This window comes from Chionomys nivalis, chromosome 15 (assembly GCF_950005125.1).
Source record: "Chionomys nivalis chromosome 15, mChiNiv1.1, whole genome shotgun sequence".
Taxonomy (NCBI): Eukaryota; Metazoa; Chordata; class Mammalia; order Rodentia; family Cricetidae; genus Chionomys; species Chionomys nivalis.
Window position 1 is genome coordinate 21,978,545 of NC_080100.1, and position 27,169 is coordinate 22,005,713.

At 43.9% G+C, this 27,169-nt stretch overlaps 1 protein-coding gene across 5 annotated transcripts in view; it reads left to right on the top strand.

Moving 5' to 3' along the window:
• The window catches only part of Rai14 (retinoic acid induced 14), a 161,319-nt gene that overhangs the window by 38,587 nt on the left and 95,563 nt on the right, over nucleotides 1–27,169 (top strand). For all 5 annotated transcript variants that reach the window (XM_057789855.1, XM_057789853.1, XM_057789852.1 and 2 more), the window contains one exon: nucleotides 10,478–10,559. In XM_057789855.1, the coding sequence (XP_057645838.1) occupies nucleotides 10,524–10,559 (36 nt within the window). In that variant the 5' untranslated portion in view covers nucleotides 10,478–10,523. The remainder of the gene's footprint in view (nucleotides 1–10,477; nucleotides 10,560–27,169) is intronic.

Genomic DNA, 27,169 nt, shown 5'->3' on the forward strand with positions numbered 1-27,169 from the left:
GCTGAAAGAATGTGCTCATTTATTTTCTGTGGGAAAAAATGTGAGCTATTACAGTATCTTAGGAAGATCTCATTGCCAAAATGAAACGCCTTTTGAAAATTACTTAAAACATTCAAAAATTTTAACGGATATACTTTATTGACTGCTGCGTGATGTTCGGTAGGATGTGTCAGTGGGAGTGGTCAAGTCATAGTTACTAGCCTGTTCATGAACTCAAGCATTTCTTAACTTATTTATCATATGGATAATATTTTTAAAACCTGTACTTTAGTTTATTCATAAATGAGATAGCACATATGAAAGCACCCAGCCTATATAATTAGTGCTCAGGCACATTTGCTCATTTATATATTCGTATGTGGCTATCTGATTTGGTGAATAAATAAGATTTATGAAATGTCATCATAAAACGTCGTGTTGTGCCCAACTGCCTGGAAGTAGTTAGTACATTGTTCGTTCTCGCTTTTCTCATTATTACAGATTTAAAAATGTTCCAGGCCCCATTTCAGTGGCTAAATACTTTGAATTCAGAACTTAGAATGTCCCATTTCTTTTGTCTTTTCTTTTTGTACAGCCTACCACTAATCACACTAATGACCCAAAATCCATTTTCAGAAAATTAAAAAAAGATAAAATGTTGAAGTTGTTCCATTTTCCCCCTTTCGTCTCTGTATTTCTCTCATTTTCTCCATCTTCTGCCATGATTGATGATCTCTGTTAAGAGTCTTGCTTTGATAGTGGGCGGTGGTTTAATCCCAGCACTCGGAAGTCAGGGGCAGTTGGATCTCTTTGAGTTCAAGGCCAGCCTGGTTCACAGAGTGAGTTTCTGGATAGCCAGGACTGTTTGTTATAAAGAGAAACCCTGTCTTAAAAAATAAAACAGAAAGAATCCTGCTTTGATACAGCTGCAGCCATTAAGGAATGGGATAAGGAAGTCTCAAGTTCAGTACCACGGTTCCAAAGTACTGTATTCTCTGAGCCCAGCAGATGTTTAGGGACTGAATCTTGTTCTTGGGATTTTTCTAGGGGTGTTAAGGCTGAACTCTTTGCCCCCAAATTCATATGCTAATGTCCAAGTCTCAAGTACTTCAGAATATGACTGTATTTAGAGATGCAGTTAACAGACGTGATTGAAGCTAAACAAAGTTCTATGGTCAGGCCTCTTCCAAGAACAGTGGTGTCCTCCGAAGAGGCAGTTTAGGACATGGACACAAATGTGGACCAAACGAGAACAAAAGAGAAGATAGATGGCCTTCTGCAAGCCCAAGGGAGGGGGCCTCAGGATGGAACCAGCCTGCCTGCACCTTCCCACCATGCTTGTAGAGCTGTGAGGACTACATTTCCCTTAAGTCATCTGTGGTCCTCTGCTGCTTTGTTATGGTGGTCCCTGCAGAGCAGCAGAAGGGGCTGTTGGAGATTCTCTTTTTTCTCATGGGTTCTCCAGAGGATCCGGGCATTGCTGGTCTCTGGTTCTTGCTTCTCTGCTAGGCTGTCAGCTTTTCCCCGCTCCTTATTTGCTCATCTAATCTGCCCTTTTTACAGAGATCTGAGACAATGTGCTACTCTCTGTGGCTAGTTATCTGCCTGCAACACATGGGAAAGGCATCTGCACACAGACACAGTTCAGCACTCAAACTGACTGCAATACGGAGACAGATTCTTCATTCTTATTCTCAAAGGGTAGGGCAGCTTCTCTCACACCTTTTAGATGCTACAGGTATGACTCAAACATTTAATTTTTCCAGATACCATTTGAGTCTTTTGCATGAGGCCAGTTAGGCATGGTGAGAATAGCTGCATAGTTTTTTGTGTTTTTTTCTTTTTCTTTTTTTTTCCCAAAGAAAGATCCCTTTCTGGTCTCCACCTTCTAACTATTTACTCTGTGTGTGAAGAGGGAGTTCAAGGTCACTGCCACCAATTTTGTTTATTATTTATTTATTTAGCTAAATCCTTAAATCCTTTGGAAACTTGCATTTGGCCTGGCCTCACCAGACGAAATGACTTGCATTTTTGTGCTTCTGGTTCTCAGAATATGACTGTATTTAGAGATGCAGTTAACAGACGTTTGTTTATAAGGTGTTTGCTCAGCTATAAGGAGGGCTCCGAAGAGGACGTGGCTGAGCTGAAGGTGAAACCTTGGCCCTGTCTAGGATGGATATGTAACATTCGAGTCTTAACATTTTTGTATTCATGATAGTGCTTTATAGGCAATATCAAGGTATTTTGATTAAGGATATGATTACGGGAGGTTTAGCTCTGATCAAGAATTACATGACTTTTTTAAAAAAGAGAAATTACTAAAGAAACCTGTTTGTTGTATCTGATCTTTCATACGATAAGACAACAAAGATAGAGCTTTTTGCGTTGTTTGTTCCTCATTGATTAAAGCCCTGCACGTGATGACTGGAGATGAGTGATGGAGAAAATGATTCACTGACTTCTTTTGAGTTGAGCAGGGGAAATGCCCATGCTAAATAAGGCCAATGTTAGAATCCTGTGGAAATCCTGGAACTGGCAAATTGCCTTGCAGAGAATTACTGGGCTTGCCCACAGCTGTCTGCATAATCCAGCTGAGAACAATCTCTCTGTTCTGAGAATTGTTTCCAAGGTTCTGTTTGATGATTCTCAGTCTCTGCTGGGCCTAACAATGCATTATTCAGACTCTGCCTCTTGGCTGGGCTTGGCATGTGGCTGTGGAAGATGCTGGGGGAAGGGGGGTAGGCAGCGAGGAAGGAGACAGGGAGGCAGGAAAGGGAGGCAGCTTGTGGAGACTTCAGAGGCCAAGGGAGCTTGAGCCTTTAAATTCTCAGTACTTTGATCAGTATGTGGCGAAACCTAATCATTATGTTGCCTTCCCACAAATCCCAGCCAGGCTCACTGTTTAGTGCTGGAGATGACAGAGAATTCCGCCAAGGTGAAAGGTGAGCCTGTGCAGGCCTCTAATTGGTTTCTTTGTCCTATATGATTGTTCACATTGACTGATGGTGGTCAGGGCCTGGAATATGTAAGCAGAACGAAAACTCCTCTCTGAAAAAAAAAAAATTCTCTATTCCAAAGTTAGTGGGCAGCCTGATATGGAAAGTTTCAAATTTTCTGGAAAATGGTACCAGGACTCCTGAACTATCTCTTGTGCTAAGATCTAGTGGTCCATGACAGGGAGGACCTTAGAGAGAATTCTGCAATGATTCCTGGTAGGAGCACCCAGCATCATGGGACTGCACAGACGTCTGACCCAGGCTTGGAGGGACACCATGTCCCCTTGTCGCCCAGCCTAAATCCTGTGCTGAAGGCCGGCTGGAATCCTGCTCCGTTTATAAACAAGTCTCTGTTTTTTGTTGTTGCCATCAATGATTCCCAGTGAGTGTGCAGTAGTTAACACCTAATTGTAAGAGTCTTTTCCAGAATCCTTCTCTGCTCGTGCCTTGCGGCAGTTGTGAGTCTCCTTTCCATTACCTACATGGCCAAATGTCTTTAAAACTCGGTGCTGTAGACGAGACCAGTCTGCTGTAGGAACACTGAACAGGATAGGGGACATATTCACTGGGCCCTGACCCCCAATTTATTTTCTTTGTTTCAGAAGCGGAGGTGTAACTCCTAGGGGAGCCCCAGCTGGGAAAGGGGCAAGTTAAAGCAGCTTCTAGCAGGTTGGAGGGATGGTCGTGAGGGCCGTCTTTCTGGAAGAGTTGTAGTTGGCCTAGAGAGGTTTTGGGGGAGTGGTTTAGTTCTGCCAGATTGAGAGAAGCACACGTTTGTATAGCTTGTGGTAAGAATCCTTTTTTTTTTTTTTTTTTTTTTGCTGCCCCAAAAATTATTGTCTGAAGAAACAAGTATTTTGGTTTCTTCCCTTTGACACTTTTGTGGGTGTAGATTTTATGTCTAATAATGTTCTTTTTAACTTTGAAGAGGAAAATCAAAGCTTGTCTAGGTACACATTAGTGTTGTATTGCTACTTAGGATTCCACGCAATAATCCCCACATTCCAGTATGCAAGAGTTAGCTAGAGGACTTTACTCTCCTAATTCCGTGGTAATTCAGAGAATTTGGGTCATGTGGTGTGATTTGTCAGGTGCTAATGTATTCTTATGATTCAAACACTAAGTGTGTGTGTGTGTATATATATATATAGCCACTGTCTACTTTTATGAATTAATATTCCTATTGGTCACGCATGACCAATTGCTCATGTAGAATTGGGGTATAGGAATCCCCCTGCCATGTCTGCTCCCAGCTCCCTTGCCCTGTGGTGTGAAAATTCAAACATAGGAGATGCTCAGAAATAGTCATAATTAACCATTTGTCCAGTGTCTAGATTCCTTTACACCAAGTGTACAGTGTAGGTAGGTGTATCATGGAGTCCAGAGATTCTGGGAGCAGGGGGAGAATGGTTTCTGGGTCACATGGGGAGTAGCATGAGCTTAAACCTACTTTGAATCAGTGATGAGGTATAATAGAGAAATAGCTAAATAAATCTCTCGGGGATAATCACCTTTTAGAGGTTCAGAACATTGCTTGTTGGCATTTTTTTCCTATTGAAATTCCTTTCAAATCACTCTAAGGGTTTCTAACTTAGAATTTTCCTGATTCTAAGTCTTAGAGAGGAAGTGAAAACTTTTGTTTTAATAATAGCTTGGTGGAGAACTCTGTAACACTCAGCCTTGCCCTGATGCATAGTCAAATTGTGTTTCATATGTTCACAGGTTGTACAGCCATCACGACAATAAATTAAAAACATTGTGTCACCCCGAAGAAAACCTCGACCCACTGTACACATTTTAAATGAGCAAGTCTAATTTTTTTTGTTTATGGTCACACTTTCTAGGCGAGTAGCTTCCTATTTTGATTGAGGCTTTCAGTTTATCAGATCAGGGTCTGATTGAGAGCTGTGGTACTATTTTTAAAGGAAAAATGAATTTAAAAACTCCTGTATGTTTCATACGCGAGGACACGGATATGTTCCGTGCTGTCCCATCCCTGCTATTTAACATCATGCCCATCGTGTGATGGTTAGTACCTCATGACAGGTGATAGTTGAGCAGGTAGCAATTTCAGCGTAAAGGGCAAGTGTTCCTATCTGCTTACAATGAGAAAGTCAGTTCAGTTGCTTTTCTCAAAGCATGTCATCTTCCTACCCAAGGTCAGTGTGGCATCTTTCTGTGCACAGGCTGCTGTGCAGCTCTTTAACTCCTGTGAGATACATCCAGTAAGATGTGCATCGCTAAGCCAGGCAGTGGTGGCGCACACCTGTAATCCCAGCAGTCGGGAGGCCGATGCAATTGGAGCTCTGTGAGTTCAAGGTCAGCACCTGGTCTATAAAGCAAGTTCTAGAATAGCCAGGACTGTTACACAGAGAAACCCTGTCTCAAATAAATAAATAAATATAAAAATAAACCACCAGAATTTTAAAAAGAAAGCTGTGCCTGGCTGGTCTGAAATAGCCACCTCAAGTGCCTTTTCCAAGGACTGCCATTGGTGTCCCCTTGCTGCATTTGGATGTCACTTCTTACAAAACAGACCGTAGTTCATCCTGTGCATTGGAATTGGGACTGTAAAATCCCAGTTGAGCGGAGGAAGGCAAGTCTGTGATTTGTTTTCACATCATCTTCCAGAAAAGAAGATGCTGGTGCAGAGAACACTTGGTATCAACCATGGGCCGGTGACCTCGCACTAGCCATGGCTCCTGGTGTTCGCTCCTTTTACAAAGACCAGGATTAATACCTCTAATTACACCCGGTCGGGGGCCTTGTTTCTAGGGTTACTAATCTGTTTCCTGCCCTTGCCCCTTAGTACCAGTCCCTCTCATCGTCAGTCCATACCCATGGACCACCCAGCTATCACACAGTCAAATTCTGGGCTCCGGGAAAATGTTCATTTAGTAGTTTATACCTTCCCTTGAGAACTTTTGGAATTTGTTACTTTATTTATTTATTTAATTCTCCCCAAGAAGTCCACATACTTTTCACTGCCAGGCTTTAAGAAAAAAAGAAAAGAAGAAAAGAAAGCCGAAGGTAAACACACACACACACACACACACTCACACACACTCCCAACTCCCTTATAACCACTATGACCTCAAACAGAAAACTCTTACCCACTGTTGCCTGAGACCTTTTTTCTTTTTCTTTTTTTTTGTTATTGAATTTTTTTTATTTTATTCTTTTTTAATTAAAATTTCCAACTGCTCCCCGTTTCCCATTTCCCTCCCCCTCCTCCCACATATTGCCCCCTCCCCCCACTCCCCTCCCCCAACCCCACTCCTCTTCTCCTCCCCCCAGTCCATTCCCCCTCCCTCTCGATACTGAAGAGCAGTCCAAATTCCCTGCCCTACAGGAAGACCAAGGTCCTCCCACTTCCATCCAGGCCTAGGAAGGTGAGCATCCAATCAGGCTAAGCTCCCACAAAGCCAGTTCATGTATTAGGATCGAAACCTAGTGCCATTGTCCTTGGCTTCTCATCAGCCTTCATTGTCCGCCATGTTCAGAGAGTCCAGTTTCAACCCATGCTTATTCAGTCCCAGTCCAGCTGGCCTTGAAGAGCTCCCAATAGATCAGTTCCACTGTCACAGTGGGTGGGTGCACGCCTCGTGGTCCTGATTTCCTTGCTCATGTTCTCCCTCCTTCTGCTCCTCATTTGGACCTTAAGAGCTCCGACCGTTGGCTCCTAATTGGGTCTCTGTCTCTCTCTCGATCTATCGCCAGATGAAAGTTCCTGTGCCATTCTCCTTGGCCTCTCATCAGCTCTCATTGTCCGCCACATTCAGAGAGTCCGGTTTTATCTCATGTTTTTTCAGTAGCAGTCCAGCTGGTTTTGGTGAGCTCCCAATAGATCGGCCCCACTGTCTCAGTGGTTGGGTGCACCCCTCATGTTCCTGACTTCCTTGTTCATGTTCTCTCTCCTTCTGCTCCTCATTATAACCTTGGGAGCTCAGTCCGGTGCTCCAGTGTGGGCTGAGACCTTTTTTCTGTGGATGAAAGAATGCTGGGTGGTTCTGCCTTGGTGGGCCACACAATTTGTGTGTTTTTTTTTTCCAGCTGTGGCTTCTCTTTTCTCTCTTTCCGTCACACTGGTTTCATCTCCTTCCTTGGCTATTTTGAGACCGTGGAAGGAATTGAATTTGAAGGATGGTTTCCATGGATTAGAAATAGTTGGTCCCGAAGCCCTAGGCCAGTGATGGTTTGGTAGTATTTAATGATCGTTATTTTGCTATCATCTCTTCCAAAAGTCGTCTGTTTTCACATGGGAAAAAGCCAGCTCACTTTTGGTTTATCAGTGAGGCCTACTTGGACAAGTGTGTTTCTTGTTCGTTGGACAAGTGTGTTTCTTGTTCGTTTTATGCCTATTCTAGGTACTCTGTGATTTAGTCCTCAGCAATTAACAGTGCGTCATTACAGTCTCTACACTTTCCAAGGCAAGATAGAAAGGGCCATGGGAGATCTCACTATATCTCAAATGAATGCCCGCTGAATGCTTTACAATGACCTTGTTTGCATGCCCTTCATCCGAGGCCTCTGCTCAGTGGCATCAGCAAGGCTGGAAGAGAGCTCATCAGAGGGTAACTTGAGGGGTGACCTGGAGGCAGCCATGAGGTCATCGGGAGAGGGCCGAGTCGGGCCATTCACTTCCTGTGTCTACCCCACTTCTGACCTCATAAAACATGTTTAGTTCAAATAAGAATGTGGGGAACACAGGTGGTGGTGTGGGAGGTTCTTCTGTATATGTGTTGCTTTTATTGGTTAGTGAATAAAGAAGCTGCTTTTGGCCAATGGCTTAACAGAATATAGCCAGGCTGGGAAAGACATGTAGAGAGAGTAGGAAGAGTCAGGGAGACACCATGTTGCTCCGCCAGAGGCAGACACTGGGGACAGAACTTTACCCGGTAAGCCACAACCACATGGAAATGGGTTAGTTTAGGATATAAGAAGTTTGCCAGAAATACGCTTAAGCTATTGGCCAAACAGTATTGCAATTGATACAGATTTCTGTGTGATTATTTTGGGAGTCTGTACAGTTGGGAAATGAACAAGCAGCCTCCTCCAACAAGGTGGGATTGAAAGGTTTTTAAAAAATAAGAGCTAGGAGTGTTAAACATTTACCCACTATTCCAAGCTGGAGCCATACACACTTACCTACTATGCCATCTCTCAGCTGAAGCCTTGCACACTTATCCACTATTCCACAGCTCTCAGATGGAGCCTTGCACACTTACCCACTATTCCATAGCTCTCAGCTGGAGCCTTGCACACTCACCCACTATGCCATAGCTCTCAGCTGGAGCCTTGCACACTTACCCACTATGCCATACCTCTCAGCTGGAGCCTTGCACACTCACCCACTATGCCATAGCTCTCGGCTGGAGCCTTGCACACTTACACACTATGCCATAGCTCTCAGCTGGAGCCTTGCACACTCACCCACTATGCCATAGCTCTCAGCTGGAGCCTTGCACACTTACACACTATGCCCTAGATCTCATCTGGAGCCTTGCACACTCACACACTATGCCATGGCTATCAGCTGGAGCCTTGCACACTCACCCACTATTCCATATCTCTCAGCTGGAGCCTTGCACACTCACCCACTATACCATAGCTCTCATCTAGAGCCTTGCACACTCACCCACTATGCCATAGCTCACATCTAGAGCCTTGCACACTTACCCACTATGCCATAGCTCTCAGCTGGAGCCTTGCACACTTACCCACTATGCTATAGCTCTCAGCTGGAGCCATGCTGCTAGTTGGAAGCTCACCCATTACTACTTCAGTGAACAAAACTGACGTTTATTGAGCACTCACCGTGGTTGGAACTTTCACATGAATTATTTTGCCCTTCTGACCTAGGTGCACTTTGATTTTTTTTCTTAGTCTAAGTTAATGGAAATGATAAATTCTGTACTGTATTTTAACACAGGTTTTGGATTTGGGATTTCGATTGTGAAACTGTATAGGGCAATGAGGAAAGCATGCTTCACGACGGCAGACAAGCATCTTAGTTTCTCTTTGTGTGTATAATATATAATATATAAAATACACATTAATATGTTATATAGATATATAGATAGATAGACAGATAGATATAGATATATATAGATATATATAATGAAAATCTTGTATCCAATTTCTAGTGAGCAGAAATGTTATCCGTCTCCTAAGTGTGGTGATGGCTGAAGACTTCCAGCACTAGCTAAGAGTTGCTGGATCTCAAAGAGGAAAAAGAACTGGGAGAGTCTTAGTATTGTTTAGAGTGGGTCCCCTGAGAAATGAGGTATTTACAAGGGTGATTATGTTGTTCCTGGCATTTTCTACCAACTGCACTGTGCATTTAAGAGGAGCAGGGGAGGGAGGCAAACCCTGGAAAAATAAGCAAGGAATGAAAAGCACGTGTAATAGGAGCCGTGGTTTCTATCGTCTTCTATTATTCCTGCCTTCAAGAGGAGCTTCATTGTTTCATTGCAAAATGAAGGATATATAAAAGCATTACTTCAAGTCATGTATTGATTTGGTGTTACTTCTATAACGAAATACCGGTGGCTGGGTAACACTATCAGGAACGAAGGATTACTGGTTTACAGTTGTGGAGGTTCACAGGCATGTTTCATTAGAGACGGCAATGTAGGGAGGTCCTGTAAAAGTCAAAGCTCATATTGCTGGAAAGGCAAAAATTTAAGGGTCAGTTGACTCTCAACCCAAGAGACCAGCGTTCTCTCTCTTTCAAAGACCTAAAGACCTCCCACCAGGCCTTACCTCTTAATAATTCCATCACCTCCCCTATCACCAAGCTTCCAACACTGGAATCCCTTGGGCAAACCCCACCCCGACCGCAGCTGTCCAGATGGTTAAGGTGTGACTCACACGCGTTCTTCTTTTAATGCTTGGTAACTTAACGTTTGGAATCCAAACGGCTAAGTTCCTGAAGCAGAGACCAGCGTGGTCCTTGACAGGGATTGATGGTGAGAGATTGAGTAAATGCTAATCACAAGATAACGTTTCTGCCGGACAGGAGGAATAGACTCCGGAGCTCTGTTGTAGCCTGGTGACTCCTATAAATTCTGGCCTGTGAACTTGAAATTGCTTGAACGTAAAGATTCTCACGGTTCCACGGTGAGGAATGTGTGAAGTGCTGTGCGGGCTAGCTGGCTCATTTGCTCTTCCACGATGTATACTGATTTCTAAAAACCACATTTTCTGTGGCAAGAATATGTAATCCTTATATGCCAGTTAAAATAAATGAGGAAGATAAAAGCTTTTTTCTTCTTCTAATTTATACGTGTCAGGTCAGTCGGCGGGAGGGTGCGTATCGTGAGTGGGAGAGCGAGCGTATGGTCTTTCGCTGCTTCCCAGCTGCTCACTGACAGTCATCCCAACCCAATCCTGCCTCCTTCTCATGCCCAGTGTCGTAATCCAATCAGGGAAGAAAATCTGGAGTGTTTATTTGGCAATCTACATTCATTCATTATTTTTCTTTCTCACTCTCTGCTTAGGTGTTGACAAATCTCCTAGGATTTTGGAAGGCTGAATGGATTAAACATGAAGAGCCTGAAAGCAAAGTTTAGAAAGAGTGATGTAAGTACACTGTGACTCACGGTCTGGCGGCTCCGCCGTGCTCCCCAGGCCTACAGAAACAGCCCTGCTCCTGCCCTGATAAGGCGCTGGGTTAATAAACTACAGATTCCTGAAGCACTAGGCGCCAGCTCAACGTGACGTTGGTGAATGAGCACGCTTTAGGTTTGCTATTTGTGTGTGCGGCTTTCAGAACAGCCTGTAAGAAATTCCTCAAGTCTGTGTCATGTAGAGAAAGGAACAGTCCAATTAAAGAATCAGTAAAAGCTGCCAAGATTCTGATTTACAATGCCATTTTCATAATTTTCATTTATATTTTTTGTTAATTAATTTTAGGGTTTTTTTTTTGAGAAAAATACCTTACTTTGTTTATTAGTCATTTTTTTTTCTGAGAATCTTATTCTGTTCAAATGGCTATCCTTGAACTCATGACTGCCCTCCGGCCTTGTTAAGTGTTCCCTTGCCACCCTTGGCCAGGATGGGGTGATTAAGGAATTACATTATCAGCATTGCTCCTCTTGGTCTTTAAGAAACTTGAATCAGTATTGTTCACTGCTACTGCATGCCCCCCAAATTCCTGAGGTTCTCTCTCCCTTGATGCCTATCATAGATTGGGAGAACTGGGTCGAGTGTCGGAATTCTCCCATGAGAGCAAATAGCAAGGGGCTGCACAGTGATATTTTCACAGATTCCTGCCTCCTAAACTGCTGGGATCTGAGTCTTGCAACAGACTGCATTCCTGCAAAGCTGTTGTGTGAGAGAAATTTGTGGACGAGCATTAGGTGGAAGCCCAGATAAGTCACCTTCAAAATGTGCATGCTCTATACTGTTTAAGATTATATAATTCGTTGCCGGGCGGTGGTGGCGCACGCCTTTAATCCCAGCACTCGGGAGGCAGAGGCAGGCGGATCTCTGTGAGTTCGAGACCAGCCTGGTCTACAAGAGCTAGTTCCAGGACAGGCTCCAAAACCACAGAGAAACCCTGTCTCGAAAAAACAAAAACAACAAAAAAAAAAGATTATATAATTCAAGGTGAGCCTGGATCTTTGTGCTCTGCCGTGAATTTTATTTGGGCAGGTTGGCACAGTTTGTTTTTGGTAAATGAGGCTGCGTCACATGGCTAGTGCGCCACACACATCCATACCTACCTACCTCTTAGATGACACTGTGACATGTTCCTATGTACTTACTGCTCTGATAAGAGGCCAGGCAAGATGCTTTGGGGATGACTACAAAATTCCTTCTCATAAAAAATAATTTTAAAAAAGTAACAAGAAATCTTAGGAAAAAGTTTACTTCCTTCTTAAGGTAAATTAACTCAGAGGATGTGAGGTGACTTGGCAAGAAAAGGTAGCTCAACCATTTGTCCCAGAGAGCTCCAATCATGTCACTTCCTCAGATGCCCTTCCCCCAAGAAAACCTTGCCCTGCTCACCCACTGGCCGGTGGTACCAAGCCTGCATCTCACCTTTGGCTTCCTTAAAGAGGAAAGGCAAGCGGTACACAGCCTTGCCCAGTTCCGGAGATACCGGTCTATAATTTACCAAATAAGGGAATTTGGGGTAGAAATGTAGCTCAGTGGTAGAGCATTTGCCTGGCATTCATAAGGCCCGTGTTCAATTTCCAGGACTGCCAAGGGGGAAGAAATTGTTCCAAGAGAATTTGGACTGCTTCCATCTATCTACATTGAGATTATTGTAGCCAGATCTCATCATGTAGGGGGTGTGATCTCTGAACCAGGGCAGAAGGGCGATAGGCTCATATAGTGCTGGTTGAAAAAATTTTAAACTGGTGGCCAGAGAGAGGGTGTTGTTGGAACCTCAGTTTTAAATAAAATTTGAAACATTTCCATGAATTAAAAAAAAAATCACAATAATAACACTAGTAAAGGCTTTGAGATTTGGCAGCAACAAGGTCTTGATTTTGGCAGTGAGTACGAAGAAGGAATGTCCGAGGAGCAGCCTTGGGGGAGGAGAGCAAAGGAAGTTGCTTGAATAGAGCCAGCCTGATCTACAGGGCTTCCCAGATTTATCCCCAGTTGTTTTCTCAAGCTCTGTCACTAGACAGGCAAATGGAGGGAATAAAGACACACAAAGAAACCCCTTTCAAGACAAAGTCCCGTTTGTTAACCAGCCGTATGGCGGCCCTGATTCTAGCAGATTTTTATACTAGGTACTCCATATTCCACTAGGCACTTGATGGGAATTCTTGCCACTAACCTCATGTGGCTTTCTAATTAAGCAGCTTTTTCAGATTAAGGAACTGAAGCCTAGAGAGAGGCAGCAACTTCTATAGATTCCTGCAGCTCTAAGTTGTAGAAACAGGTTTTTTTTTTTTTGCAGCCAAGTGTTGGAAGTCCAGCTTTCCTGAATGTCGGAGCTTGCGATGGAGATTGCAGTTTGTGAACTGGCGTGATCCAGGGCACAACTTTAAACTTGGATTGAGGTTCATGGCCTTGGACAGCTCTCTTACTCTTCTGGTTTTAGGCCTTCATCCAAAAAGTTCAGTGTGCTGTTGGGGTCAGATACACGTCTCAGGGTCTGATGTTTAGAAGACAAATAGTTGGCCAGTACTTCTTCATCCTACTGAGGAACTTAAAGATTATAAAAATGAGAGATCTTATCATTTATGGGTTACAGAGAGCCTTGAGAGCTGGGAGTGAGTTGACTTGGGAGGCTTGCTTTTTAAGGGCATGCCTTTCCCTTTGAGGTGTTCAGTAGATGTCTGTATGTGTTGCTAGTTACATAGTCACACGATGATGGGTTTACAAATGATGTTCAATTAAATGAGCCAAACTATAATCTTTACTGAAGTGCGTGGTGTGTCTTGAGTGTTCCAAGCTATCAACCATCCTAGTGAAGCGGGTGATATCTTCTTAGTGTCCTGAGCCATCAGCCAGCCCATGTTTCTGCACGTCTTTGTGCGAGAAAGAAAGGGAAGAAAGAGTTCTTTGTGTTTCTAAGGGTAGGCAGCCAAGGATGGCAGATCAAGTTCATGATTACGTAAAGAGGAGACAGGTGACCCACTGGCGTGATCACGTTTCAGCCAGGTAACTTTGTGGCCATTGAGAAGAAAATTCAAGAGTAAGCAATAAGGATAAGAGCGGCTGCAAGGACTTGCCCGTGGGTGGCCTTCAAGTCTCTCTGCTACCCTGGGACCATTGTGGAGATACAGATTCAGTTGGGGTGTGCTTTCTGGAAGACTCCTCTGCTTGACTTCCTGGGGGCAAGCTTATATGTATGTCATGGGGGATTCAGACTGATGATGCTATGGGTCGTGGTTAGACAGACCCCTAAATATATTTGGGACCCACAGTTAATCTACAGAGGCTAGAGAGGTGCTTCCATAGTGGATGGCTGTCTTAGTTAGGGTTTCTATTGCTGTGAAGAGACACCATGACCACAGCAACTCTTATAAAGAAAAACATTTCATTGAGGGAGCTCGCTTACAGTTGCAGAGATTCAGTTCATTATCATGGTGGGGAGCATGGCGGCTTGCAGGCAGACATGGTTCTGGAGGAGTAGCTGAGAGTCCTCCATCTTGCAGGCAACAGGAAGTCGACTGAGACACTGGGAGTTATCCTGAGCACAGGAAACCTCAAAGCCTGCCCCCACATTGACACACTTCCTCCCACAAGGTCATACCCACTCCAACAAAGCCATATCTCCTAAAAATGCCACTCCCTGAGATGGGGGACCAGTTACATTCAAACTACCATGATGCCATGTTTTGTTTTTTTTTTAAAGTTTCTTTTAAAAACTTGATTTGCAGCCGGGCGGTGGTGGCGCACGCCTTTAATCCCAGCACTTGGGAGGCAGAGGCAAGCGGATCTCTGTGAGTTCGAGACCAGCCTGGTCTACAAGAGCTAGTTCCAGGACAGGCTCCAAAACCACAGAGAAACCCTGTCTCGAAAAACCAAAAAAAAAAAAAAAAAAAAAAAAAACTTGATTTGCAGCATCCTTCTAGTTGAGTTAGGCATAGATAGGAAGACATAAAAGAAATGCAGAATGTGGGAGGGGCAGGGTTGTCTGAAAATAGGGGTGTGGTGATTCAAACCTGACCAACACGTGGGAAGTGAAGGCAGGAGAATTGGGAATTCAAGGCTAGCCTTGGATATGCAGTGAATCTGTCTCTCCACCTCACCCTAAGAAGCTGATAAACCAGAGTATGAGGGGCAAAGTCATCATGTGCCTCAGACACTCAAGACAAAACACAAATAGAATGTGGATACTAAATGGACCTTTAAGGTGAGCCCAGCTGTGCCCAGAAACCAAAACCAGATGTGGGGACTACCAGACCGTGAAGCCTGGTGTCAAACGCTCTTGGCTTTGACAGTAGGAGAATTTGGGGAGCTCTGTGAAGGCGGAACTTCAACCCAGGGGATTGGTGTGTGGGGGAAGGATGAAGCTGGGGTGGTGGAGGAGCAATGACTTAGCTCATTGAATTTCAACATTTGTCCTTGGCCATATAAAATAGTAATACTTGGTGAATTCAGATCAGAGCCTCAGTTTGGGGTGTGGTTGTTAGAATTTTAGCAAGAACAGCCCGAAGTATGCATTCTATTTTCCAGATGCAGAGGCTGACGCTCACACTTATGAAACAAGTTAAGTCCCAATCTTGGTTCTTTATCTCCTTTCTGACTATATACACCTCCCATCCTTTATCTTCTAGTTTCATTTGGCTCCTTTACCTCCTGAAATATTTGCAGCAGCTAGCATGTCGTTCCGTGTGGAAAAATCAGTTGTCATCATGAGAAATGAGGCCAGAAAGGTTGGGGTTTCCCTGTGCAAGCTAAAACACTCTGGCTTTTGGAATTTCTTTGCAAATGACACTTTTTAATGCCAGAGTGAAATGGGTGGACATTTGAGGGATGGGAAATGGGAGTGAAAGGTCTTTGTAACAAACCTTGAGAAGTGCCATTCCGGTGTGGCGGAGGGAGTCAGAGTTTACTTTGTGGGTGTGTGTTTGCTTTGATGAAAGATTTATTCCCAGTTATACGTTCCATTATAATAAGGAAGCGGCAGACCTGGCGTGGAGAAAATCAGCAGCCCCATTAAAGTGACTACATTCAGAAAAGACTCAATTGATGGTATACCATGATGGAGCAGCTCCTGTCAGCTGCAGACGTAAGCCAAGGAAATGCTCACACCCCCTGAATCTTGAGGAACCAGACACATCCTGCTCACTCAGGTTCTCAATCTGTTGCCTGTTAAGATTTATACTTCTCATGAAGGTCGAGAACCGTTGTTGCTGCCAAGGTATTTTTTTCTTTTCCCAAGGAATTTTTAGTCATTTATTGTAAGTTCTTACAGACGTCTGAGTCACTGCACGTGCACACACACACACACACACACACACTATTTGAAATTGTGGTCTCTCTGTAGACATACTAGCTTTGACCAGTTTCAAGCTAAGCTCTTTTTGCAGAGACATGCCTTAGTAATATATGAGAGATAACCAACCCCATTGGGTGGGTGGAGACAGGAGACTCGGTAAAGACCGGGAGAAACTTTGGTAAGCTTGTTGTCAGACTGCATACTTTCCAGGTCTTGTCAGACCTTTTGAAACAGAGAATCTTCTTGCTGCCTAATCTCTCTCACCTTGTGTTAATTGGCCAGGTGCCATAACAAGGTGCTACAAGCTGGGTGGCCTAAACAACAGGAATTTATTGTCTGTTGGGTCTGGAGGCTGGAACTGTGGAAGGGCTGCTGTGGAGAAGGCTGTATGGGAGAGTCTGTTGGTGCCACTCCTGGACTCCAGGCATATACCAGGAACCTTTGGCTTGTGGGCGGATTATCTCAATTCTAGGCTTCATCTTTGACATTCTCGCTGTGTGCGTGTATGTGTCCACATTCCTAGTTACGATAAGGACACTAATTACATTGGATTAGAGCCCGCTCTCTTGACCTTATTTCAAACTAGATTATTATGTAGGCTTTTTTTTTAAATGTAAAAACTACTTCTTAATCTAAGTAAGGTAGCATTCTGATGTGGAGGCTTTAGGACTTCAACATAAATACTCTGGCCATGACACAATTCATCCTATAATATATTTCTATTCTAGAAGAGTTTTTAAAGCTCTCACCTCTATTGGGGGGGGGTGTTTTGGGTTTTTTTGTTCTGTTTTGTTTGTTTTTATTGACAGATATTGTATGTATCCCTGACTGCTCTAGAACTTGCTCTGTAGACCAGGCTTGGTCTCAAACTTAAAAATCCACCTGCCACTGTCTCCCAAGTCCCGGGATTAAAGGTGTTCAGCACCACCACCTGACAGTTCCCACCTCTTTCCGCTGAGTACACACAATTAGAGACCTTACCCTTTATCTTGGGTGTGATTTTCAGTGTCCTCAAAAGGAAGTAGGACTGTGACAATATTAAAGTAAGTGTTCTAACCTGATGCATAGAAATCAGAGAAAACATTTCTGTCTTTTTAAAAGATTTATTGTGTGTATGTGTATGTGCTCACATCCCCCCCCCCCCCCCGTGTTTATTGTGTCAGAGGTTAGAAAAGAGAGTTGAATCCCCTCGGACTGGAATTGCAGGTAGTTGGAAGCTACCTGATGCCTGTGCTGGGAATTGAACTTGGGTCCTCTGGAACAGTAGGAAGCACTCTTAATCTCCTAGCCATCACTCCAATCCCCACATTTAAAAAAATTTATCTACTCTCTTTCTCTCTCTCCCCTCCCCCCATGTATGTGTATATCTTACGTCTGTTTGTGCATGTGTGTGCAGGTGCCTGTTAGCACATACAGGGAGACCAGAGGCCAGTAGCATTAAGTGTTCATGCCTTATTTATTGTTTTCTTTTTGTGGCAGGGTTCCTCACTGAACCCAGAGCTTGCCAATTTGATGTGGTTGATTGACTAGCAAGCTCCTAGGATCCTCCCGTGCTCCCCACCTTCTCCAGTGCTGGGGTTACACATGTGTCCCACTGTGCCGGACTTTTAAGCAGTGCTACAGATCCAGACTTGGTTCCTCACAGTTGCACGCCAAGTACTTATCCCCACGAGGCCATCTCCCCATCAGAGAGTGTAGACTTCCTAATTGTTCCTGTATTAACGAAGAAAATGAGGAGTCTGCTCATGTATTGCCTGCTCACCACCAGGGGCAAGGACCATGCTGAGTTCTTTGCACACTGCTCGTCATTTTATCCTCAGACCCTGTCAGGGCAAGGCCATGATGATAGCATTTCACAGAGGAGCTAAGACTGAAAGTCGCTTTTATGGTGTGGGTCTCATGGTGGATAAATGTCAGGCCGGGAACTGGGTTTTACTTACAAGGTAGTTTCCACTGCGCACTCAGGACATCAGCGCTTGTAAATCTTGAATCTCCAAATTATCCTGAAATAAAGTCTTTCCTGTCCTAAGCTGAAATAAGTCTGCACAGTGGGCTAGGATAGAGCACTTGTCTAATATATACAAGTCCTGGGTTCGATTCCCAGCCATACCCCTTCCTCCAAAGAAAAAATATGCGGAGTGATTTTGTACAGTGGCTTTATTTACTTATTTATTTATTTCCGAGACAGGGTTTCTCTGTAGCCTTGGAGCCTTTCCTGGAACTAGCTCTTGTAGACCAGGCTGGCCTCGAACTCACAGAGATCCGCCTGCCTCTGCCTCCCGAGTGCTGGGATTAAAGGCGTGCACCACCACCACCCAGCTGTACGATCTTTTTATATTATGTAAGTTGCTCTCGGCAGTCAAACTCACCATTGTCAGTGTCCTTTCTTCCCCCGGTGGTAGGGAGAGATCTTGGAAAATTCTAGGTGATTTGCTTGCCGAGAATCACATCTATCTCAGATCAGTGTTGAAGGGGAGGCCAAGACCCTGCTTCTGCTGTTTCCTGGAGCCAGAGATGATTCTCCATGGCAGGCTAACTGAATCACAGCTTCATCCGTTACCCCGAACTGATTCTTCGGTAAACCTTCCAGCTGGAGACCAAAGTGCAATGCAGACCCTGACCCCTAAACTCGGGAAACACCCAACAGTCCACAGAGCAAATGAGTCACCCCGTGCCATTGTTTCTTATCTCTTTATCATGAATGAATTACACGATCATTTTCAGTGAGAGCCGTTGTCGACCTACATCTTTCCTGGCTTGACAAACTCATTGTGTGATTTCTCCTTGGTGATGAGACTCCAAGAACTGTTTCTGAATCATACTGTGGAGGTTCTGAGCGGAGTGTCTGCACAAAGATCTTTGCTGTATAAAGGTGGACAGTTTCGTTTATATGATGGAGGGAGAGCATTAGCCAAAAAACTGATGGCCAGGGTTTGATTTCTGCTTGTATTCCTACCTCCGTGGAAAGGAGGAAGGGCCTTGTGTCTGACTCACAGGATATGTCAGTTTCCATCATTGCTGAGAATTCATTGCCTATTTTGGAAATCGCTGCCTGAAATGCTTTTATTTTGCTCGCTCCTCTTAGGAGCCCACAGAGCTGATTTCTCCAGCTCTTCACTGGGCTACCCAGTGGGTTGCTCTGTTCGGAGTTCTACAGAGAGAGAGCAAGAAAAAGGCTAAGGACTTGCATATTCTCCTTGGATATCTTTCCTTTGAAATGTGTTGGGGGGAAGACAACATTTATACTCAGCCTTTGTTTGTGGCATGAGTTAAATGCCAACTCATGAACCTATCCTTTGAAAATTCCTTTATAACCAGGAATCTGCAAGGACCTTCTAGAACCCACTAGATGTACTAATGATGGGATAATAAGATAAAATGCCAAAATACAGTGGTTCTGTTTTCCTCTGAAGTGAAATTGTCAAGCATCCGAAAGATCTGTAGCACAGTTCCCTGCATGGATTGCACCCGGCCCCAAGCTATACTGCTCTTTTGTTTCCTCTAGGGCTGCCTGATGCCTGGCAGTAGCCACAGCCACTTGTGTCTACTGAGCACTTGAAAGGGTACTGATTTAAGTTGAGATGAACTAAAAGCATAAAGCATGTAGCAGATTTCAAAGACATTGAGCACTGCCCCATCGTAATATGTTAAGTATTTTTAAGGCATCTTGTGTCATTTTAAAATAGTTGCTCAGCAGAGTGCTGATGGTCTAGACTTCTGGATTTTATGAACCAGTGAACTCTATGTCACCTGCTTCTGTTTACGTATTTTAGCGTGGCTATCACAAGTTTATTTATTTGTTTGTGATTTATTTATTTATTTATGTGTTGTGTGTATGTGGGGGGGGGGGAGGAAGGGGAAGGCGCAGAGACAGAGATGAGAGTGCACAGTTAGACCCATGCCATGGTCTGTGTATGGAGGAGTGAAAGCCAGTCCCACCTTCCACCTTGTTGTAGACTCTCACTGTTCCCGCCACTGCTCTGTATACCCCAGGCTAACTGGCTAGCATTTCGGCCATTCCCTGTCCCTGCTTTTTGGTTTTGCCACAGGAATGCTGGGACTACAGCTATACACCACTGCTTCTGGCTTTTCATGTTACTTTCTGCGATGGAACTTGGCTCTTCAGGCTTTGTGTAGCTAGTGCTCTTTGACACCAAACCGTCGCCCTGACCCCAGAGCCTTTTTAAAATGTAAGACTTCCATTGTAAGACTTCCAACTTCCATGTTGGATGGTACTGTTCTGGCCTTGCTGGCTGTTGTCTTGCATAGTCAACATTTAAGTTTCAAAGAAAGTGAAGTATAACATTTTCCTTTTTAAAAGATGTGCCCAAGGGGCTACAAGGCATTGCCCTCTTGTGAAAGTTAAGAGGGGAGAGGTGATCATATTCTCTGTCATCCATGAGACCAGCTGAACCTCAAGGAACAAAGGAGAATGGATATTAGAGACAATTATCGTCTCCATAGGCAATTTCCACACTCTCATTTGAAACTTGAATAATAAAGGTGTTCCAGAATGTTCTCAATCTTTCGTGACTTAAGTTTTGAGTGGTTTTGCAACTCAGACATAGCTGTGGTTGCTACTTGCCTAATAGTGTTGTGTTCGCAGAAGCCTATTGTAGCAGGCTGTTTCCCATGAAGGTAAATGCCTTTCCCAGGCTAGGAATGGAAACTCTTCATGGATCAGCTGGAGACACTGGGTCTCCAGTCAAGATTTTCCTTCAGGGCTAGTAATCTCGTGCCGTAATTGATCTGAAAAGGTGTGGGTTTGCTAAAGTAATATTTACTTTCACAACTTTGAGGTTTCATATTCAGACAAGAAGTGCCATAATCTGACCTCACACCTCCATTGAAAAAACGGGAACCATTCCTCCTAATGACATATAATATTTACATATTATAAACTTAGCTTTACATGATCATGAGTCCATGTATTTTGTCAATGTTCTGTTGCCGTGAAGAGGCATGATGACTACAGCAACTCTTGCAAAGGAAAACATTTCACTGGGGCTGGGTTATGGGTTCAGGGGTTTAGTCCATTATTCTAGAGAGAAACATGGAGGAGGCACACAGGCAGACATGGTGCTGGAGAAGGAGCTGAGAAGTCTACATCTGGATCCGCAGGCCGCAGAGAGCGACACACTGGGCCTGGCTTGAGCTTCTGAAACTTCAGAGCCCACCCCCAAGAAACACCCTTCCTCCAACAAAGCCATCCCTCCTAACGACATTCCCTAAGCATCCAAATATATGCGTATGGTGGCCATTCTTATTCAAACCACTACAACATGCAATTTATGAAATTGTGAAATCTGAGTGTTTTTAATTAGGCCTGCAAGTTCCATCTGAACCTAGGTGACAGCTTACGTCTCAAGCTGTGGCCCAGCATTCTGAGCAGAACTCTAGATTTGTTCCAAAATAACAATAAAAATAATCCTCGCTTCCCAGGCTTGTTCTGCTTTTGGCATATGCTGAGATTTAATTAGCTGTTCTGGTAGTCGCATTGCCTTCTTCATTCAAACTGGGGTTATAATTAATTCCCCCCACCCCCACCAGAGATTCTTGCTGCTTCTTTTTGTATATCTGTGCAGTAAAATATTTGAACTCAAAACCAAGACATTATATTTATCCCACTTAAGTTTTACTGTAGTAATTACGCTTGTGAGTTTGGTTTTACATTAGATGAACTTTTTTACTTGTGTACCTTTGGCGTCATTTTAAATTCTAGTTCTTATTACAACATTGGCATTGAGTCACCCACAGTCTTTGTAGATTTGCTCGTCTAATTTAAATGTAAGTCATAAAAGTTACTGAGCAGCTGAAAACTCAGTCTTTGTGTGTGCGTGTGTCTGTGTGTGTGTGTGTGCGCTAGGTAAGATCTTTGCTACTGAACCACATCTCCAGCCCCTGACATCATTTATTCTCCATACTCTTTGGAGTCTGGCTACTCATCTTGTCCCCTTGTTTTCTGTCCACGTCACTTTCATCCCCTGGTATTTATATGATATCAGTAATTTCCATAATTGCTCTGGCCTTTAATTTTCTCATCTTTAATTCAGGTGAGACCTGTGTCTCTTTTAAAACAATATGAAGAAAAAAAAAAAAAAATAAAAAAAAAAAAAAATAAAACAATATGAAGATTAAGATGAAACCTGGCATATAGAAAATTCAAAGAAAATCGTAGCTCCTGGTACCTAACACAATGCCTGGTTTTTGTAGTTTCTTTATAGTCAGTAAGAGATGAAAGGTCTAAAGATGTTTACTGTCTAGATGAGGCCATACATGACTTTTGCCATTTAAGATGAGCTCTGGTGTGTGGACAGCCAGCAATATAGAAGTTTAGGGAAAGCTTCATGGGAAAGAGAGCTAAACCTGAGGCTGGACCAACTTGATTAGGCAGGTTACGATTAATAGAGGAATCCAGTAATGATGAGGTCCCGATGCCAGAAGCGGAAGCAGAGTGAGGAGATTTAACTGGAGTGAGGCCTGCATGGGCAGCTAATAGGAAATGAAGTTGCAGTCTTTGATGGGTGGCTCCGAGCAGCGTTGAAAGCCCAGGGTGGGGTGAGTTGAAGAATGAGGTTTTGACATGATTATATTCTGGCAGTAGAATGATTGGGGGTTTTGAGAAGCTGTAACCAGAGAAAGGGGCCAGGCCTAGGGCCAAGGCTAGGGTGGTGGCTGCTGCTGGAAAGGAAAGGATGGGATTTGAGTGGGCGTGGAGTGAAGAGCAGGGAGGGAGCCAGATTCCGCCTGATACCGCAGAAGGAAGGTCTCTTGGTGTGACCACACCCTGCCAGTCCCGGCCCGAGTGCCCCTCATCACCTGAGAAATCTAGTGTGGGATTATTTTGGCTCTGCCTGTCACTCGGCAGTTTGGTGGGGCACCCATTAGGAAATAGCAGCTGAAGCTGACACGATTCCACCTGAATGAGGAATGATTTAACAGCGCAAGGCACCGTCCTGCCAAGTGTTAATCAGGCAATTTCACTTTCAATTTGTTGACTCCTCTGTATTCCAGAATATCTCTCCTTGACAGAGACTGTTGTGTAGAGAACTGGTGTGGTAATTGATAGTGCTGGTATAACCAACTCTTCAGAGTGGTTTAAACCTGGGGGAGATTTACCACATCTCAGAGTCCCTCTGTGGGGGACTGAGTTGACATTCTTCCTGAGGCCTGTGGGGGAGAATCTCTGCTTGTTGCTCCAGTGTCTGACAGTTTGTCGCTGCTCTGTTATTTACCTCCGTTCCCAGAGGTGCACATTGTGCACCTGTCTGTGCCCAAATCTCCCTTCCATAGGAAGTACACTGTGACGATTCAGGCCCACCTTGTGAATAATGGGTTTCTTCTTCTCCGGGAGAGGGCTTCAGCAAGTAAATTCAACTCCATTAAGAGTTTATATCAATCACCAAAGTCAAGTAGGAATGAGGATTTGTCCCTGGGGTCTCAGCTCCGGGAGCCCCAGATCAAGCAAAGCTGTGACTGCACAGCCCCTGTCTGCTGTCAGGAGGCCTACAGACTACAGTGATTCCAGCCAACTGAGAGAAGGCCTGGAATTGAATTTCAAATTCCTCATTTCTGCTGCCATTGGCAACTGAAAGTTGATAATCTTGGGTAAACTTTAACCAAAACATGCTTCAAGGAGGCCTGCAGGGCCAGACCAGGATTATCAGTCTATATAAGGTGAGGTTGCCAGAGATAAGAGTGGGGCGGGGAATATGGAAATCGAAGTGGTTAGACCTGTTTGGGGAGGGGTGGAGCAAAAAGAGGGCCTGAGAGCACAGTGGGACCTAAGGCTTAGGAGCGGGGTAGCTTTCTGGTTGTAACATAACAAGGGGTGTGATTTCACCCTCTCAGGTGGTAGTCCTGGTTTGGGGGTCTTGGGGGAATGTCTGTATGCTAGGACGTGGATTGTATTAAGACCCACCCTCATGGAAGTCACAGGGGTCTCCTACTGTGGATTCCTGCTTCATGTATGTTTTGAAAGCTAACCAAACTGTTCCAACATGGCAGGCAGGTGGGTTGAAGTGGTAGGCCATAGTCTTGGGTTTGTGGGATTATCTCCCAGAAGTCCTAGCAACAGTCACTGTGTTGGATGATGTGATGACCAAAGTGTAGACTGAGGTTACTGACAGTTCCCAGATGCCGGGTTCTCTGGGTGTTGAAGTTTCTCGTTAAAAAGAAAACCCACATAGTATTCTCATGTAACTCGTTGAACCCCCTTTTATATATTGCATTGTTCCTGCGTTTCTTAAAATACCTAATACAGTGCAAATGTCAGGCAAGCAGTTGTTCTGAATTGCTTAGGAATTGAACCAAGAAGACACACATAAACATATCTGTGTATTTTCTATGTAGACACTTTTCCCAAATGTGTTCAATTGAATCTGTGGAACTCAAGAATAGAAAGGGTTAACTATTTTATCGTTGTTATTATTATCCGTTCAAGTGATTGGAGACCCAAAATACGTTGGTTATTAACTTAGACCTCATTTATTTGAATTAGGTAGCCAGTTTTCTAGAGGCAGAGAATCACCTACATTTGAAGACTTGGAGTATTGTTTGGCATTTTTGTCTTAATTTTTTTGGCCATAAAAAAAACTGCCTGTCATTAACCCAAAGCCCTGCTTCATTGCTAGAAACTCATTGAACAGTGCCCAGGTTCTGCTTTGGACTGCACGGTTGTCTAATTATCTTGAATCTCATCTAAAAATAGAAGAAATATTTATATGTATGAATGTTTTACATGCATGTATGTCTGTTCACCATGTGCATGCCTGGTGCCCAAGAAGGTCAGAAGAGGACTTTGGATCTCTGGTACTGGAATTACAGATGGTTGTGAGCCACCATGTGGGTACTAGGAACCAAACCTGGGTCTTCTGCAAGAGCAGCAAGTGCTCCTAACTACTGAGCCAACCCTCCAGCACCCTTCAACTCCATTTAAAGAATATTGTAATAGTATTATTTAGCTCTTCTACTTGTGAGTTGTTCAGCCACAGTTTGTCAGAAGATTCTGGACCACTTGTTCCTAGTAGGGAAGAGAGCCTCCAGGGTGGTCAGGTAAGCGCGGAAGACAGATGCAGACTTCAGTTAACGGGGCTTGTGTGTGTCTCCTGAAAGCTCTGCCTTTCCAGGCTTCCATCTTCCACAATCTTGTGTTTCCAAATACACTGTTGGCTTGGCCACTCTCCTGACGCTTGGCCCTTTAATGAACACCCTGTTAACCAAATCCTGGAAAAAAGGGAGAGCTTGTTCTTGTTTATTTATTGTGCTGAAGAATTAAGAGTGACCCAGATATGGTAGGAGTAGGCAGATTGCTACAATCCGGGAGAACAATGTTGTAGTCATTCTAAGCAAGCTTACAAAATGCAACAGCCAGGAACGTACCTATGAAGTGGAGAGAATTGGGATGACAAGGTTGCCTATATATAATGACAACATGCATGAAATACGTGTGGCACTTACTACTTTTTGTTCATAGAGAAATCTGTGGAAATAAGGATAGTCACAACTATTTCTACTGGAGAGTCACCATGGTGATACTTCAAAATACATAAAAAATAGAAGGTACTAGAGTATTTGAAGTGAAAAATAGGCCAAGTATATTTTGGCTCTGCATATTTCAGTCATTTAAAATGTTGCTGAAATCTACAAAGTTGTTCCATGTGTTATTACTGAAAATAAAGACAGGTTTTAAATGTGTTTGCGATGGCTGGAAAACTAGTATCTTTTTCTTCCTAGAAAACATATGTGTATATATATATATATATATATATATATATACACATACATACATACATACATACATACATATATACATATATATTTGTGATGTCTTCAAGGGCGGATCTAGGGTTTGTGAAGATTCACATTGCTTTAAGATATGTTTGTTTGAGGCCTTTTTTCACACGTTACAGGCCTTGGCTGTCAGGCCTGTAGCTCAAGACTTGGTAGTGTCATGGGAAGTCAGCCCAGGAGAGTCAGCTGTCTGTCACCTCTGCACATTGAAGCAGTTAGTCTCTGAGTACCCTAGGCAAGCCTAGTAAGTTGTGCTGATGTCATGGTGGGTGTTTTCTTGTCTTAGTCAAGCGCCTCTGTCCCCAAGGGTGATGACTGGACCATCAGCACAGCTGGGGAATTTGTTGGCAGTGCAAATTCCTGATCTCTAACTCATATTTATCTAATGGAAATTTGGGAGGGAGCCTAGTTAATGCTCTGTGTTTAGCTATGACCCCTGGGTGATTTAGAAGCAATTGAAGTTTGGGGTTTTTACCTGGCTCAGTTATATTTTCTACCTACCAAGAAAGCTTTTCAGATGGCTGCTTACTAAGCCCCACCCACTAGAGATACTACATCTGCCAAGACTGATCAGTCACCCAGACTAGAGAATTGAGTCTTTTGGGGAGAAGAGGGGTATATGGGCAGGTGTGGTGATGAGCAAATCCACTGATGTCTTTCTTGAAACTCTTTTTCCTAAACTCAACCAAGAAGTAAAGAGTAACTTCCTGTTTGAACGGTTGTCCATTGTTTTATGGACAGAACCAAAAGAAGTTTTACCCAGGAGTTGGTTCAGTTCGTCACTTCAGCTCAAGCTCTGTACCCTCACTAGCTTGAGCCTCTGGTTCTTCACAGGAAGTCAGGACTTGAAAAAGAAAGCCCCTCTGGTGGGTTGGGGAGTTGGCTCAGTGGGTAACACCTTTCCGTGCAAGCATGAGACCCCGAGTTTGGATTCCCGTTATCCACCTAAGAGTTGGACATGGCAACTCCCATCTGTAACTGTGGCACTGGAAGGGGCAGAGAGGAGCAGAGCTGGAGTACTTTGGCTACATTAGGTCATAAAAGTGATATTCAAGTTTAATTTCACTAGTTTCTCTGCTAAAGTGAGCTATCTAGAAATATAAGCTATGACTTACAATGCAGTTCTCTTGGGCAGTGGTACGTGAGAGTCTGAGAAGCAATATGCAGGTTCAAATAGCAGGACTCAGTACTGGGAGTGAAATACGGCTGGTCATGGGGCTGTCTTTCCATCAGAGATGTGAATCTTTACACTGCACAGCTCACTTGCATTTCCACTGAGGGATCCATGGCCACTTTCCTGCCTTTTCATGCGTGAGCACTTTCTCACCTTCCTTTGATGTGTGCAAGCAACCATGTGTTTGAGGATGTTGTCAACCATTTACTCGCTGTGGTTTGATACCGCTGTGGTTGAATACCTCAACAAAACACATTTTTTTTCAAAGGTGATTTTGGCTTCTGTGGCATGTGTATGCTTGTGGTGTGTTTG